The sequence below is a fragment of the Pinus tabuliformis genome, chromosome 3_2 (assembly GCF_031772625.1).
Source record: "Pinus tabuliformis cultivar Carrire ecotype Pingquan chromosome 3_2, CPIR1, whole genome shotgun sequence".
Lineage (NCBI taxonomy): Eukaryota > Viridiplantae > Streptophyta > Pinopsida > Pinales > Pinaceae > Pinus > Pinus tabuliformis.
The window spans coordinates 603,543,073-603,559,260 of record NC_142302.1 but is presented as its reverse complement, the minus strand read 5'-3'; the positions used below and the strand labels follow the sequence as shown (position 1 = coordinate 603,559,260).

Genomic DNA, 16,188 nt, shown 5'->3' with positions numbered 1-16,188 from the left:
TTGTCGTCATTGACAACACCATCTCAACAACCTCCATCACTATGTGGGCACCCAAATAGCTCCACCCATGACCTGCTCCATGCTCCAATCCTGTCAAACTCCGCAAGAAAATCATGTGTTGGATTCCCCTATGATGGTGATTAGTTGGGTAGTTAATCCAACCGTAATATCACCTCTATAAGAACGCATGCTCCTCACATCACCATGACTATCTTCACATCTTGTTGTCAATTGTGTCCATCTCACCCCATATGCCTACTCATAAAATCATAGAGAGGACTCACTTCCATGAGCAGAAGACAATGAGCGTCATCCCCATGTCAATCTAGAAAGAGGGAGGGGATAAGCAAGATGATGGCTCTCCATCCTCCTTCTCCAACAATGAAATCTATCTATCTAGATCCTTCTCTTCCAACTCTACATGTATGCTTCTTGGCTCTCCTCCTGAGTCTCCAATCTAGCATCTTTGTTTCCTTCGACTCCCTCTACCCTACCTGTCAAATCCAAGATACTATCAGACAATTCTCTAATAACCTATGACTACTCCATGATTTTTGTCTCTACATTAAACAACCTCTCATAGAGTTCTTCATCCCACTTGATTTCCTCCATATTCATCGCTGTCAATTTACACCTAGCTTTCATAGCTGCCATGGTCGGTACCCCCAAAGGTTCATCATCCTGCCCATCATAAATGTACAACTTCTTCATATGTGGTACCATCATAGCCTTATATTGATTCAAAAATTCAATACCCAATACTGCTTCATAGTCATCCATCCGCACAATCATGAAGTCGATCTTCGCAGACCACTCACCAATGTTCACTTCCACATTCTTTTCCATGTTGATGACTTTATCTGGTGGAGAGTTCACAGCATTAAGACGAGCTTGGGTTGGTGAGAACTTCAACTTAACTTTCCTCGCAGCTTCCTCCGTGATGAAGTTATGCGTCATACCACTGTCCACCATAGCGAGGAAAGTTCCTTGCCACACCTTCATGCTAACATACTCCAATTTTTTCCTCTTAGGATCTCGTCTTGGGACAACCTTCATGGCCACTGCAACTCCCAAAAGTTGCATCACCCCAATTTCTATTTCCTCCTTCTTCTTCTTTGCATCGGTTTGTGCCATCATAGCCACCATTGGTCTAGAAGGAGAATTCTTCACCGTGTGGTTTTCTCCACATAACCAACATTTTATAGGTTTCTTCGTCTTCAACTTTTCATTTGATCTTGAATGCTCCTCCTTCGTTGATTTCTCCTTTGGTTTATCAGTCTTCTTCTTTCTCTCTTCAGTACATTCATCATAATGGTCTACCAGCCTATAAACTACAACAAACGCTTCTTCTAGAGTTTTGATCTTTTGCCTCTTCACCTCATTACATGCCCAAGGTTTTAATCCTATAATGAAATTTAATACCTTGTCTTTCTCTTGCATGTGAGGTAGTTCCAAGATCGCACTCGAAAATTCCTGTTGATATGCTTGTAGACTCCCTATTTTCTTAATGTACTTGATCTTCATCCTTGCATACCAAGTCTCACCTTGTGGGATAAAATGGGTCTACAAAGATTTCTTCATATCATCCCAAGTAGAGATGCTATCAGCATCACCATTGGAAATCTGATCCAACTTCCGTGTCAACCACATCTTAACATCCTTAGTAAGGAATTGAGAAACTACTTTGACCTTGGCTTCATCATTAGGAATCCCCAAGTGTTTCAAGTATTTCTCCATAAGAAATTTCCAAGTGCTTTGGCACTCTTCATCCCCTCATAAGAATCAGATTCCTTGACTTTCACATTAGCAACCCCTCCAGTTAGTCCCAACCCAACTGCTTTCTTCAAAACATCTTTCTTGTTCCGAGAATTGTCAAGAGATTTCTATAACTTCAAGATTAACCTTGATCTCTTGCAGCCCCAATGTTCTTGAATTCCTTCTCTGTTTGTGCAACTGCCATTCAGTATAATCGTACTAAACCTTGAGGTTTTCATGTGCCTCTTCCAACTTCGTGAACTTGTCTCGAAATTCATCATTCTTAGCTTCCAATGAAGCTACCTTCAAGGAAAATTTGATGCAGGTGCATCTAACCTGGGTGAATTGTTTATTAGAGGAGTTAGTTTATAAAGTTATGATTTAATTAATTAACGTATTTTTCTAATAGTTTTAAGAGAGAATGATGATTATTTTAAATAGGAGAAGATTCGAGAGTATTGTGGAAGGTTTGAGAGGATTATGGATTAGTTAGCTCTTATCTAGGGATAAGGGATTAGATGAGAGATTTTATGGATTATGAGAGATATTTTGGGAGTTTTTTGAGGCTCTAGAACCTATTTTGGTTTAGATCCATTTGTATAAATTGAGGTGAGCCTATGAGGCATGTAAGATGTAGAAGTGTGTGAGTGAGTGTGAGGAATGAGAGGCCATGAATAGGCCATGAGTTCTCCTGTAATTATTTTGTTTATTAATTAATTATTTTATGAGTTTTTATGTGCATATGCCTGGTGTGTGATCTCCAGTTTAGTTTCGTTGATTTTGTGTGATGACCTTATGGTTATATGTTATTTTACCTACGTCAAAATTCCTCCATATGGTCCAATACCCTGTCCATAAAAACTATTCAAGCATCCATGTTAGATTCACCTGTCACCTAAGATTCTTATACGTTGTCTGCCATGAGCTTTGATTGTGATCTTATTAAGACCATACACCAATCCGTTCAACTTCGACCCTACAACTTGTCCCTCTTGAACTTCTTCTTCCTCAATAAATCCCTGCAGAAAGTGGGCTCTCATACCAACTATCACTCCCCTATCCCGGTGGTAGTCTTTCAACCACACATAGGCGGGTGCGGCACCACTACACTTTTTCTTTTCACCAATACTTAAGTATACGAGCTATGCCTAACCAAACACTTAGCCAATTATTACTTCAAGTGTTATTATCGCAGTAGAAATAAAATCTTCAATTAATCATATCATCAATATAAATTGATCTGGAGCTGAAAAATTTGCTCAAAATTCAAAGTTATCGGATTAGTGTGGAACCTAAACAATCGCATAGTCCTCGTCGTCCTGAATCTGGTGCAACTCGTTTCACGCAAAATAAACATCGTATGCTCCTGGAAATGAGTTTTGTTCGTTTTTAAAAATAAGCTAATTTTTGCAAAAAAATGACAGTCTAGTCAGCAGTCCATACTGCTGACATGGTGCTAATTGGGCATGGTTGACTTGGTTGACTAGTTTGGCAAACCAATCAGGTCACGCCACTTGGCAGGATTTTATTGGGTTGGTTGGTGCTGACGTGACGCTAACGAAGGCCACCATGTGGCAGCATGGTGGCCACTTAAAAATTTTGGGGCAAGTCTGATTTACACTCTGCAAGAATCGAAGTTGGCACCTCTCACCAACAAATTACCGCATACACCATCATGCTATGTGTGGGCCTTGCTAAAAGGACCCGCATATTTTGCATTTAAATTAATGTTGGGGCAGATATGGGGTGAGGGCCGAGGGCTAGTCCCAGCCTTGGTCATTGCCCCCAAAAGGACTAGGGGTGGGACCAGGGGCCAGGCCTTAGCCCCTCCTCCCCAACCTTAACCATTTTCCCATGCGACCACAAGCCAGGACCAAGGGTCGATTTGGAGGGAGCTAAATTGCGGGGGCCAACCCCACGTCACATGGGTGTCCATGTGATGAGTAGGGCGCACAAAGGTGTCATTGGGCTATTTAATGAGCCCACAAATTGCGTCGGCCTTGCACCAATTTGTTTCCTCTTTAGCAGAAAATAGGGTGAAATTTTAGGGCGATTAGCCCGACTCCGCGAATTTGTGGGTCAACTAGGAATAAAACTTGGGAAGCTCGTAACTTCTTTAGTTTTGATCCAATTGAGGAGCATAAAGAGGCTAGAAAAGAATTTTTGGGTCTTTGAAAGCCAATGGAATAGGTTTCAAACCCATTAGAGCACTTTTGAAGAGACTTTTTGCAAGTTTAAGTCTATGGGTGCTAAGATGAACCAGGGGGTTAAATCAGTTTTTGAAGGCTTTTGAGAATGCAGAGGACCTTGTAAGGGTTTTCTAGCCTTCATATATTTTCTGCAACAGCTGAGACATCTATGGTGTAGCTCATGTTTCTTTTTTATCATTATGTCTTTTAGGAAATCTCTCTTTTAGTACTTCAATTGAATTGTTGTACTTGTTATGCTCATTGTCAGATGGAGTATGGGGTCCTGATTTGAGAACCCTTTTCTTGTTGATTGTTTCGTGACTAAATGTAGGTTGTCATGTCTTAAGAGTGAGAGTTCCTTGAAGGGGAAACTAGCCACTATTTTTGTCAGCACACTTTATGCAGTCTTTATCACTGAGGTATTTTGAGCATAATGAAATTAGGTCAAGCCATTGGAGGCTGGACCAAGGAGACGTAGCCTAGGAGGGGTGAACTCCTTTATCAATTACTGAGTGTATTACTGTTATGCTATTGTTTAGTGTTTTACTTATGTTAATTTTCTCATGAAATTTACACAAAAACACATAAAAAAAACTCATGTAAAACTTGCAATTTACCTCTTAATCCTCAAGGACTTTGTTTACTATTCTAAATTGGAATTTAACACAACAAATACTAATTTTCCCATTCAGATCAATTTGGTATCATAGCACTTGGTTTTCTTTGTGCAAGGAGGATTTAACTATTTGTAAGTGAATGTGAAGCTTACAAGTTTGAAGCTCAAGAGAGGAGAAGGTTTGGGCAGGAGAGCAAGATTGCTACAATCTCCACCACTAGTTCTACCTCAAATTCCAATTGAAGCTTCAGTAAGCATGGGCACAAGCTGAAAACATGATAGTCTCCAAGATTCGGAGGACTTTATTGCATTTCTTCAATAAGGGAACATGGATCTCAAAAGAGTACTTGAAGCTACCGAGGAAGAGAAGCAAAAAATGTGCCTCATGTTACAGAATGTTGTGGAGGAACAGACTGATGAATGTTGGTCTGCCAAAGCAACAAAGAGTCCCTCCAATACTAAGCAAGCTTGTGGAAATGGAAATAATGCAACCTATGGCTCTTTTCAAATGGAGGACGCCTCCTATGTACTAGGGACATAAGAATGTTTCCTTGAAGCATCCTCCACCGCTTCATCTAGAGCAGAGAAGAAGGAGGAATTGTTTGATGAGTACCCATAAAATGCCAGTGAAAGAAGTCCCTCAGAGAAGGAAGATGGCCATGTCTGCATGTTTTGTCTGCATGATGTTGAGGTTGAAGTTCAATCAGTGCCAAAATCCAAGGAGTTGAAAGAAGAAAGACCAAGAGTCCAAGAAGACACCTCAAGAATTAGGAAACAGTTTAAGAGATTCCTTGTCCCTAAGTGGAAAGATGACAAAAATGGTAAGAATTTACATGCAGTTTCTTTACATGACAATGTTGATTTAAACTCTTTTGCAGCTTTTGAGAAGCATAGAAAAGGCCTTGTCCAAGATGGGTTACAAGGGAGGAGGCCTTAGAGTCAAAAATGAGGGTATTTTCCATCCAATTGAGGAAAAGGAGAGACCTCAATATGAAGGCTCTGGTTATGTTGAAAAGGAAGAATGGTCTTCCAGTGATAGCTCTTGGGTATCTTGTTATTTTTGTCATAAGAGAGGACATGAGGAGACAAATTGTTGGGATTTTCATCTGGAATTAGTACCAGCTTGGTTTCTAAAACAAAAGGAGGACATGAAATGTAAGACTTCTCCAAAGAGATATGAGAAAGTTGAAGAAGAGACTAAGACAAGTTCTTCTCGCTATTCAATTTCTCCTTGCTAGGCTCATAAGCCAAAGGACAACCATAAGAGGTATAAGCGGACTTTTGATGATTTCAAACAACATGATGATTTGAATAACATGTTGTGGAATGCTTTTTCGTGTACTTTTTGTCATGCACCTAACCATTGTGTAGCTAAGTTCCACAAAAGGAAATCATAAGTCAAGAATATGAATATGTCACTTGGAAATGAGACCAAGGAGGGAAATTATTATCCAAGTTTTAAGACATTTATGCCAAGAAAATCTCACAAAAACTTTTGAACTCATTGCAACATAAGTGGGCATTGGATTGAAAAGTGTTGGAATTTGCATCCACATCTTCATCTAAAGAAGGAAAAACAGGTAATGGAATCACCTGAGAAGAAGAAGGTAGAGGAATGTGCAAGGCATGCCATAACCATTCTAGAAGCAATTCCACAAGTAAGTGAAGTGTAGAAAGAAAATCCCCTAGCATGGTTGTGTAAGAAATTATTGGACTATTTGTCTAATTAAAGACTGCATTTATTTTGTATTTCACTTGTTGCATGTCCCCATAGTTGGGTATTTTGTAAAAGTGATGTTTGTGAATAAATCACTTATATGCAACAATGTTTTCTTTGGCATTGTTATGTTATTTTGGCTTTATGATGAGTCAATTTTTATGGGAATTTAGGAGTAAAATTTATTCCATATTGTAAGATTCATTTCCATTTATGTATATTTTAGTAAACATCCTCAACTTTGAGATGAGTAGTTGCAACATATTCAATGTGTTACAAATGTGTCAATCACTCATTTATACAAGTAATTCCATGTGAAGCTTGTTTGGGTTATTTGCCAAAGTATTTTTGGATTGTTATCCTTGGTAAATATTTTGCCGAAGATCACCATTGAATTTAATTCTTTGGGAAGGATGTTGCTATTGATGGCCATAACGACATAGACAAAGCCAAGACATTCATGGAGAAAATCCAATTGGTACATCAAACAGTTCAATATCAGCTTGAAAAGTTCCAAGGCCAAATAGATCAATATTGGAAAGGTGAGGGAACTATACCCTCAACTGTTGAACAATTGAAATTGATATTTTGGGGTCTAAAAGCTCCCAGTGGGGAGGAGTGACCCGACGCTCAAAAATTTTCTCAAAATTCAAAGTTTTCAGATCGGTGTAGAACCTGAACGACTGTGTAGTGCTCATCATCCTACATCTAATGTAAATTGTTTCGCACGAAACTGGCATCGTATGCTCCCGGAAACGACTTCTATTCATTTTTAAAAACAAGGGAATTTTTGCAAAAAAATGACAGTACAGTTAGTAGTTCATACAGTTGATGTGGTGCTGACTAGGCATGTTTGACTAGTTTGGCAGACCAATCGGGTTGCACCACTAGGCAAGATTTTATTGGGTTGGTTTGCGCTGACATGCCAGTGTTTTATTGGTGGCATGGTAGCCAACCATATGCTACCACGTGGTCCAGCTAGAGGCCGCCACCTAGCAACATGGTGGCCACTTAAACTTTTTGGGGCAAGTCTGAATTACACTCTACAACAATTGAACTTAGCACCTCTCACCAACCAATTACCGCATACACCATTGCGCTATGTGTGGGCCTTATTAAAAGGACCCACATATTTTGCATTTAAATTAATGTTGGGGCGGATATGGGGTGAGGGCCGAGGGTTGGCCCCAACCCTGTTCACCATCCCCAAAAGGACCAGGGTGGGACCAGGGGCTAGGGCTTAGCCCCGTCCCCCCAACCCATTTTCCCATGCAACCACAAGCGAGGACCAAGGGACGATTCAGAGGGAGCTAAACCACGAGAGACAGAGTTAGGTCATGTAGGGGGTCCATGTGACCAGGAGGGCATGCACATGTGTCACTAGGAAATTTAATGAGCCCAAAAATTGCGTCGAGATTACGCCAATTTTTTACTCCATTAGCGAAAAATAGGGCGAAATTGTGTGTTGATTAGCTGGACTTGGCAAAGTTGTGGGTCAACTAAGAGCAAAACTTGGGAAGCTCATAACTTCTTCAGTTTAGATCCAATTGAGGAGAAGAAAGAGGCTAGACATGAATTTTTGGGAGTTCTCAAGCTAATGGAATAGGTTTCAGAGCTATTGGAGCACTTCTAAAGAGACCTTTTATAGGTTTAAGTCTATAGATGCTAAGATCAACCACGAGGTTAAATATGTTTTTGAATGCTTTTGAGAATGGAAAGGATCTTGTAGGGGTTTTCTATCCTTCATATGTTTTCTGCAGCAGCTGAGACATCTATGGTGTAGCTCATGTTTCTCTTTTCTCATTATGTCTTTGAGGAAAGCTCTCTTTTAGTACTTCAAGTGAATTGTTGTACTGGTTATGCTCATCATCAAATGGAGTATAGGGTCTTTATTTGAGAACCCTTTTCTTGTTGATTGTTTCATGACTAACTATAGGGTTTCATGTCTTCAAAGTGAGAGTTATTTGCAGGAGAATGTTTGCTTGTAGGGGAAACTAGCCACTCTTTTGGTGAGCACACTTTATATACTCTTTATCATTGAAGTATTTTGATCATAATGAGATTGGATCAAGCCATTTGAAGCTAGACTAAGGAGACATAACCTAGGAGGGGTGAACTCGTTTATCAATTGTTGAGTGTATTAGTGTTATGATGTTGTTCAATGTTTTACTTATGTTAATTTTCTCATGAAATTTACATAAAATCACATAAAAAACTCATGTAAAACTTGCAATTTACCTCTTAATCCTCAAGCACTGTGTTTACTATTCTGAATTGGAATTTAGAACAACAAATACTAATTTTCCCATTCAGATCATAAATACACAACAAAAATCATCAACACATCATCATATGTGGCAGGGGAAACTCCCATAAGTTAGAGTATTCCAAATATTAGTAAATATATAAATTTCTGTAATTCAATTGTACATAAAACAATACAATTCGGCATTGCCAACAAGCCTTGGTCTGCACACCTTTTATTATACAAGTCATGTCGAGAATCTGCCAAATTTGTGTCACTATGAACACCCAATTGAACTGTCGAAATTTTGTGGCACTATCATTTCCACCGTTCTCCATTCTCAGCCTATCCACGCCCTCGACACTCCTTGCCGCAATTTTCCCCACTATACAACTCTTTGGTGCCTGACCACCATTCAATCCTGAATGCAATATTTCCACCCGCACTCTATTTGGAAGTGACACGACGTGTTATCCCTCCCAACGATCTGTTGTAGCGGCCTCTGGTTACTGGGTCACCAGTGCCCAACACTCTGTCGCAATCGGTGTCTGCTAGTTTGCAACACGACACTATTGCCCAACCAAAACGTTGTCGGGTCTGTTGACTCAACCCTGCCGCAGTTGGACTGTCCAACCAACACATTTCAGTCCACCTGAAACTAGAAACCTGAACAGGTCCTCAAGTTTATGCACAAAAATCAAAGTGTCAGAATTTTGTTAAACTCAGCGTCAGATCGAAGAGCTCGTCATTCTGATTCCAATTGTGTGAACAACGCTCAAATCCAAGCTCGTATGCAGAAGTTAGAGCAAGTCAAATTTCAAGTTTGACATGTCCAGGTGGCAGGAGGAGATGGTGTGGCAAAGGTCTCAGCGAATGGGGAAATTCCAAGTGCTAGGTTGTCATTGGGTCCTGCATATCATATATCAAAAAAAAAAGGAAGATGCGGCTTAAGGAATCGACCCCCAACATTGCCGATTTATGATTGCGATATTGCATATTGCATATCGAAGGTCGATAAGTGGTTATGAATCATCCCCTGACAGAGCTTAGTTGCGATGCGATATATCACATATCACAATCGCAAAAGGGGCTAGTGTTTACAAAGCGGCCCCGATTGTAACTGCCGATTGGGATTTGTGATAGGGCACCAGATGCGATATTGTTATATGTTGAGTTTTATAATCCCGGGAGGTTCGTCTTATCGCAGAACGCCTGTACATCGATGGTTCCACCGATTGCGAATGCAATTTGCGATGGAGCCTGCCAGAACCATTTCCTAAACAGTCGGATCTAACCACTATGTGACCAAAGAGCCTTAATCGCAAGATAGGTGGGGAAGTTGGCAGGACCACCAATTTCGGCGAAACTGCCAAAATTAGCTCTGGATAATGAATTTAACTCGTAGTTAGCTAGATTTGGAGGAGGAAATTATGGGGAAACTAGGAGAGTCATAACTTCTTCAATTCTTATCCAAATTAGGTGCAAAAAGAGTCAATTTTAGCAGTTTTGGCATTTCTAGACTTATTGAGATAGGTTTCAGAGGCATTTGAGCATTGTAAACACACTTTTGTTGTAATTTTGAGCATAATGGAGAGGCCCAAGCATTGGAAACTGGACCAAGGAGACGTAGCCTAGGAGGGGTGAACTTCTCATCAAATCTTTGTGTTGTGTGTTATATTTTGATGTTCGTCGTTGTTATTTTGTTGTTGTTCAACATATGTTTTATGTTAAATTGTTTATAACAGTTACATAAGAAACTCTCATGGGAATCAGTTAATTAAGAAAAAATAGTTAATCCTTAAGCACTTGATAAGAAAATGATAAGAATCTTGGGTTTTATTTTGAACAGGGAATTAGCACAGCATTACTAATCTACTCCATTTCAGATCAAAACCCCATAATCCAATTCAACAAACTTCAGCCTTTGCTTTTCCTGCGGTTCCGCTTGTCGCCTTCGACTCTTGCCTTCGTTGTTTTGCTTTCACTCTATGTATTCTTGTCAAGTTCGATGATGCCTTTATTGTAACACCAAGGGTCATGACCTTTCACTTGCTGTTCAGGTTGGCCCATCTTACATTTGCACGTCGGACTGTCCATGTCTATATGTCGACCCAACTCATATAAATATATGTCACTGCTCGTGGTATGTGTATCGCTGCCACTTGGGTCGACCCAACCACCTACTCACCTGATTTCCACACTTTGGTTCCGCACACTCCATCGATTCATCCATCGGTCGCTCTGCGGGTTGCTCGTGTCAAGTGTGGTTGCACCCTACTACAGTCATGTTGACTCACCCATGGGCGCCTTGCCTAGGTGCGCGCCTACCCGAACGCCCAACTCGAGTCACCCAACATGCTCGCCTGTCACATGCTCCCATCCCACAACTCATCACATGACTTGTCCCACATCTCATCGCACAACTCATCACACATCCCGTCGCACATCTCATCGCATGACTCGGTCGCATAAAACTAAAATTCCACCTCTGAGTCACCTTTAACTGAACGTATTAACCCTAGTCGCCTTTAACCGAAAGCGGGTGCTCATCGCACTTTCGTTGTGACCATGCATCTTTAACCGCGATCGCCGGTTTTTTGACTCTCTGGGGGACTCGCCAACTCGAGGCCCTGACATGTGGGATCCCCATCCGACAATTTTCCTTGAACCTAACTTTTAAAGAATGTTGTATGTTCTTCCATGGCTTTTCTTATGTTTTTGTTGTAATTTTTTTGTTATATATGGTAAGGTAAGTTGACTAGGTAATGTCAAGGTCAAGTGAGCTATATGGCTCAAACCTACACGGTATCAGGTCTATAGGAAACACCAGAAAAGTAGACTTTGTATGCTTTTTTATAAATTTTAAACAAAGTGTAAAATGGCAATATTGTGATGGACAAAAAAACTAATAAAAACATGATTTTACTACAATTGGTTTGGTTTAAAGGTTAGTAGACAAAATTATAGGTGGTGTATTTTTTATTTTACATATAAATAAAAATCTTAATGCTTACTTACCAAAAAAATATTTATCATTATATAATATTTATTATTATAAATTTTAATTTAATAAAAAAAATAATGGAAAGATATTTATTATTAGGTAATTTTTAGTATTGTAAATTTTAATTTAATAAAAATAAGTTTCAACCATTTATTAAGCATCTAAGAGGAATTATATGCATTATTTTTTAATAAATTTTAATTATAAATTTAGATTAAACTATTTTATTTGTGATAAATCTATATTTTTTTTGAAAAATAAAATTATTTTCCCTGGAAAAAATAAAATTATTTTCCCTTATAATTAAAATATAATAAATTTTATGCAATAAATTTTAAAAATAATATAAATGATTCCTTTCTATGTTGATTTTCATAATACTACAAAGTCTCACACAATTAGTAATTCGTTTATTCAGGCATAGTTTGATTTTACTCTTGAATGTTTGACATTTCTTACCACCACTGACTTTGATTCATCTCTGATAGTTTTCAAAACATAGGTACATATAATCCGAATGAAAACTGTATTTTGAAACATTTTCTCTTTCCTCATAAATTGTAATTAGCTTGATATCATTATATGCATCATTACTATTTATTATATACAATAATACAATTGAGGTAAAACCGAGATATAATAAAAAGTTAGTTTTTGAATTCAATTGAGGTAAAACCGAGATATAATAAAAAGTTAGTTTTTTTTTTTTAATTCAAGTAGCACGCAAGTTACTTTATCAAAATAATTAACTAAGCTTATCAAAGTTTAGATAATTTTAGAATAATATATTTTTATGTTCAGCTCAATTTTTCAAGATCTCATTACTAAAACACTTTGTCATTAGGAGATCATCACTTTACCTCTTTTATGCAGATCTATCTTATTTTTCAGCGGGAAAAATACACTCTTATATTAAATATAATTTTATAATAATTCTATATCATTTTTTTTTTTCAAAAGATGGAAAAACCTATCAAACTCAGTTTGTCAAACCAACAGTGAGGACAGTCATCTCTGGCTGCTATCCGCGAATGTCAGTTGACACATCACTGTTATCAAGGAAAACCACGCCACCTGAAATAACCCGCTGGTGGTCCGTAAGGGAGCAGGCTTTCACTCCTGCCAGATGCCTCTGGGTCTTGGGCCGTTAACCTGTTTCCTTACGTCCGAGGAAGACGAGCTCTTAGCCAAGCAGAAGCAGTTTTAGGGCATACTCCAGGCCCGATAATAATTCTATATCATGTATAAACTAATTTTATATTTATAATAAAAAATAATCTTAAATTAAAAAAATAAATAAATAAAAATACATTATATTTAAATATTAAACAGAATAAATATAAAATATTATAAAAAAACCTAGTTAAAAAAATTAATAATTATAAAAAGCTAAAAACGCCCTTTAACTGATAGAAGGGCTATTGCAATTGAAATCCGTAGCTAGATTAAGGTGAGGTTGCTCTCAAATATATCAATTTATTAAAAAAGTGACAATTTATAAAGAAATCTTTCTTGAAATCCTTCTTTATTTGAATTTGAAATCTAATTCACCACTCAATCAGGTATGAAATTTGAAATTCAATTTTCCATTCAAATCAAATTTAATGATCACAACAATCATATTAAAAAGGACACCTTTACCTGATTTTGAAATTCAATTCACCAATAAAATCAAATTTGAAGTTGAAATTCTACCAACCAAGATCAAATTTCGATTTTAAATTCAAACTATCAATCAAATCAAATTCAGTGATCACAACAAATATAATAAAGTAATAATTTAATGAGTGCATGAAACATATTGAATGAACCCAACAAATATAATAAAGTAATAATTTAATGAGTGCATGAAACATATTGAATGATCACAATAAATATAATAAAGTACTAATTTAATGAGTGCATGAAACATATTAAAGTAATTAATAATTTGAATATCTAAACGCATCTTGCGCAAACGTCGCTAGCAAATTCCATGCCTGAATTTACGAGCACTAGCCATCAATCAGTTAAAATGGACTTTCCATTTACAAAAGTTTTTCCTCCTCTACAGAAAAGTAGTTGGTGGTATATGCTTTTCGACGACCATTGGTGTAATTCCGCCATCGATCTCTCTCATTCATTCATTCATCGGTTGTTAGATCGAAATTACTGTTTTCAACATTCCCATTAAAGCAATTATTTCTTTTGTATAGAACATTTTACAGTGGAACCCATTGACATAGATTGACCAGAGCAGGTTTGAGAGTATAGACCATATTATAGTGGGGAACCCATTGACATAGAATGACTACAGCAGGTTTACTTTCTCAAATCTCCTTGATTCTTCTCCTCATTACACAACAACAATATACTGGTGTGTCTTACTATTATGTCAGCAACGCTGTGAATGAGTAGTGGCAATTTGCGTTTCAAATAATAAGATTTCTGTAGTTTATGTACAGAGAATAGAATCATCCATAACTATTGTAAATTTTCAATTAGCAGCTACAAAGAATCAATTAGGCAGGTGTCACTTGGATGTTGGATGGTATTTATATTTTTCGAATTTGCTAATATTTTTCAAATTTATTTTCACAATTTCAAGAATTTTTTAGAAATTTATAAATTATTTAACAATATTCGACCAACAAATCACCACACAACAAACAAATTTACCGATCAAATTTCATCCCTGTTTCAAGTAATTTCTCATCCTAAAACCAAACAACCCTCATCATGCAAATACAAACGTCGCATGTGACAACATCAACATGGCAGCCTCACCCCAAATCACCACATAACAAACGAATTTACCCATCAAATTTCATCCCTGTTTCAAGTAGTTTCCTATCCTAAAACCAAACAACCCTCATCATGCAAATACAAACGTCGCATGTGACAACATCAAATACCATGGCAGCCTCACCCCAATATTCACCAAAGCATTAAAACATTTTCAATCCATAGTGACTAGGGTTGGTCAACAATGGAGAGAAATTCTACGATGGATCCGAAATTAGTTGGAAGCGAATTCCCCCGCCTAAATCTAAGCGCAGCAGACAGTTTCCAACACTGATCATCAAAAAATTAAAATTCATGATATGTACCTGCGGTAAAATATAATACAGTAGGCGTCTGCCGATTAGCGTCAGTACATTGTAAGGATGATACACAAGTGCGCTTCATCATGGAGTTGGTAAGGTTAGCTGTTTGCCTTAATCATCTTTGTGGGCCTAACGGATGAAATGTCACAGTTTTACGTTGACACTTTCAGTTGTAAACACCGCCATGTTCACATCTCGTGTCTGCTGAAGTTGAAAGGAGAAAGTGGAAGCCATGTGGACGTCAAAAATCAACTTGAGTTGTTCGGGCACGTCAACCTAACAAACAAGTGGGAATGCACTCTGCAAAGACTTTAACAGACAATTCAGGGCTTTAACCATAATTGCGGGAATAAATTTCGATCTATAAATATGAATCCTTTACTCCTTTCTAGTTCGTGCTCTCGTCTGCTCAAGAGCTAATCTAATTCTGACTTAGCTTAATATCGAAGATAGAATCGATAATGGAGCCCAGCACTAAAGTTCTGTGCCTCCATGTGCTTGTATTGAGTCTGTTTCTCTGCAACATGGAGGCGAGGGAGAGCAGATTTTTTGACAAAGAGCCTGTTTACGACAACCCCGCTGGTGGATCAAATACTGCCGGGTACGGAGAAGGTTACACCAGGAAGGGTGTAGATAATGCTTTCGGGACCGGTTCCGGTAACGGCCATGGTTTCTACCGTGGCGAGAGAAACGGTAATGGGTATGTATATGGCGACAGCGAGGCTTCCCGCACTGGTTCTGGGAGCGAAGCTCGCTATGAAGAAGCCGGGAGCGGGTATCGTTCCGAGTCAGCTAAAGCTGGTGAGTACTATTCAGAAAATTCGGGGGTCGGGAACGACGTAAGTGCCGTATACAAAGAGAGCTCCGGTAAGGGTGCTGGCTCTGGGTACCGCAGTGAAGCTTATGGTTCGGGCGCTGGCTCCGATTGGCATGGCTCTAATGCCCGCTATGGGCAACGTGGTGATCAATACGAGTCGGGTTACGGTGGACGTAAGGAAAGTAATGGCGCCTATCGTTCAGGTTATGGTGGTGGTTATGTCACCGGTTCCCATAACGGGAATGGCTACGAAGCGGGCTCTGGCATTGGCAACGCAGAATATGTTGCTAACGGTTATTATAACCAAACTCCTTAAGCACATATTCCGGACGTTGGTAATAAGGTCTCATACAGTTCTTTCGTCATGTATTTGTGTTTCATTTGAGTTTTACTGATAACGTAGCAAGGATTCTCTGTGCCAACAGTAGGGAAAAAAATGCTTTTAGAATTTGGTATTTAGATTTCTATGCTCTCCTGTATGCTCGTCTCAGTTTATAATGTCTATGGAAAATCACTTCAATAAATTTAGTTTGTTTTAAATGGATTAAGTTGGAGCCTGTCACGATATAGGTTGCATTTAAAACTGATCTATTTGCACAGCAAAACACCATTGGAATGGCGTGTTCAAAGTGTTATTATTAGGATTTCGGTTCCTTCAGTTCCTTGCAACGTATCTTTGTTTTTAAGAAAGAAAGAAAGAAAGCACTGGTTTATATATAGTACCAGTATTAAAAAAAATATACATTATATCTAGTCAAT

The 16,188-nt window shown here is 38.3% G+C and overlaps 1 protein-coding gene across 1 annotated transcript; it reads left to right on the top strand.

The window, feature by feature from the left end:
* The first annotated feature begins 15,000 nt into the window (after nt 1-15,000).
* On the top strand, nt 15,001-15,977 carry LOC149182052 (uncharacterized). The gene has a single exon (XM_089418466.1). It carries the CDS (start codon nt 15,074-15,076, stop codon nt 15,743-15,745), a length of 672 nt encoding a protein of 223 aa, XP_089274592.1. The 5' UTR covers nt 15,001-15,073; the 3' UTR covers nt 15,746-15,977.
* The last annotated feature ends 211 nt before the right edge of the window (nt 15,978-16,188 follow it).

Coding starts and splice junctions, on each gene's coding strand:
- LOC149182052 (XM_089418466.1), top strand. CDS start 15,074: ATGGAGCCCAGCACTAAAGTTCTGTGCCTCCATGTGCTTGTATTGAGT.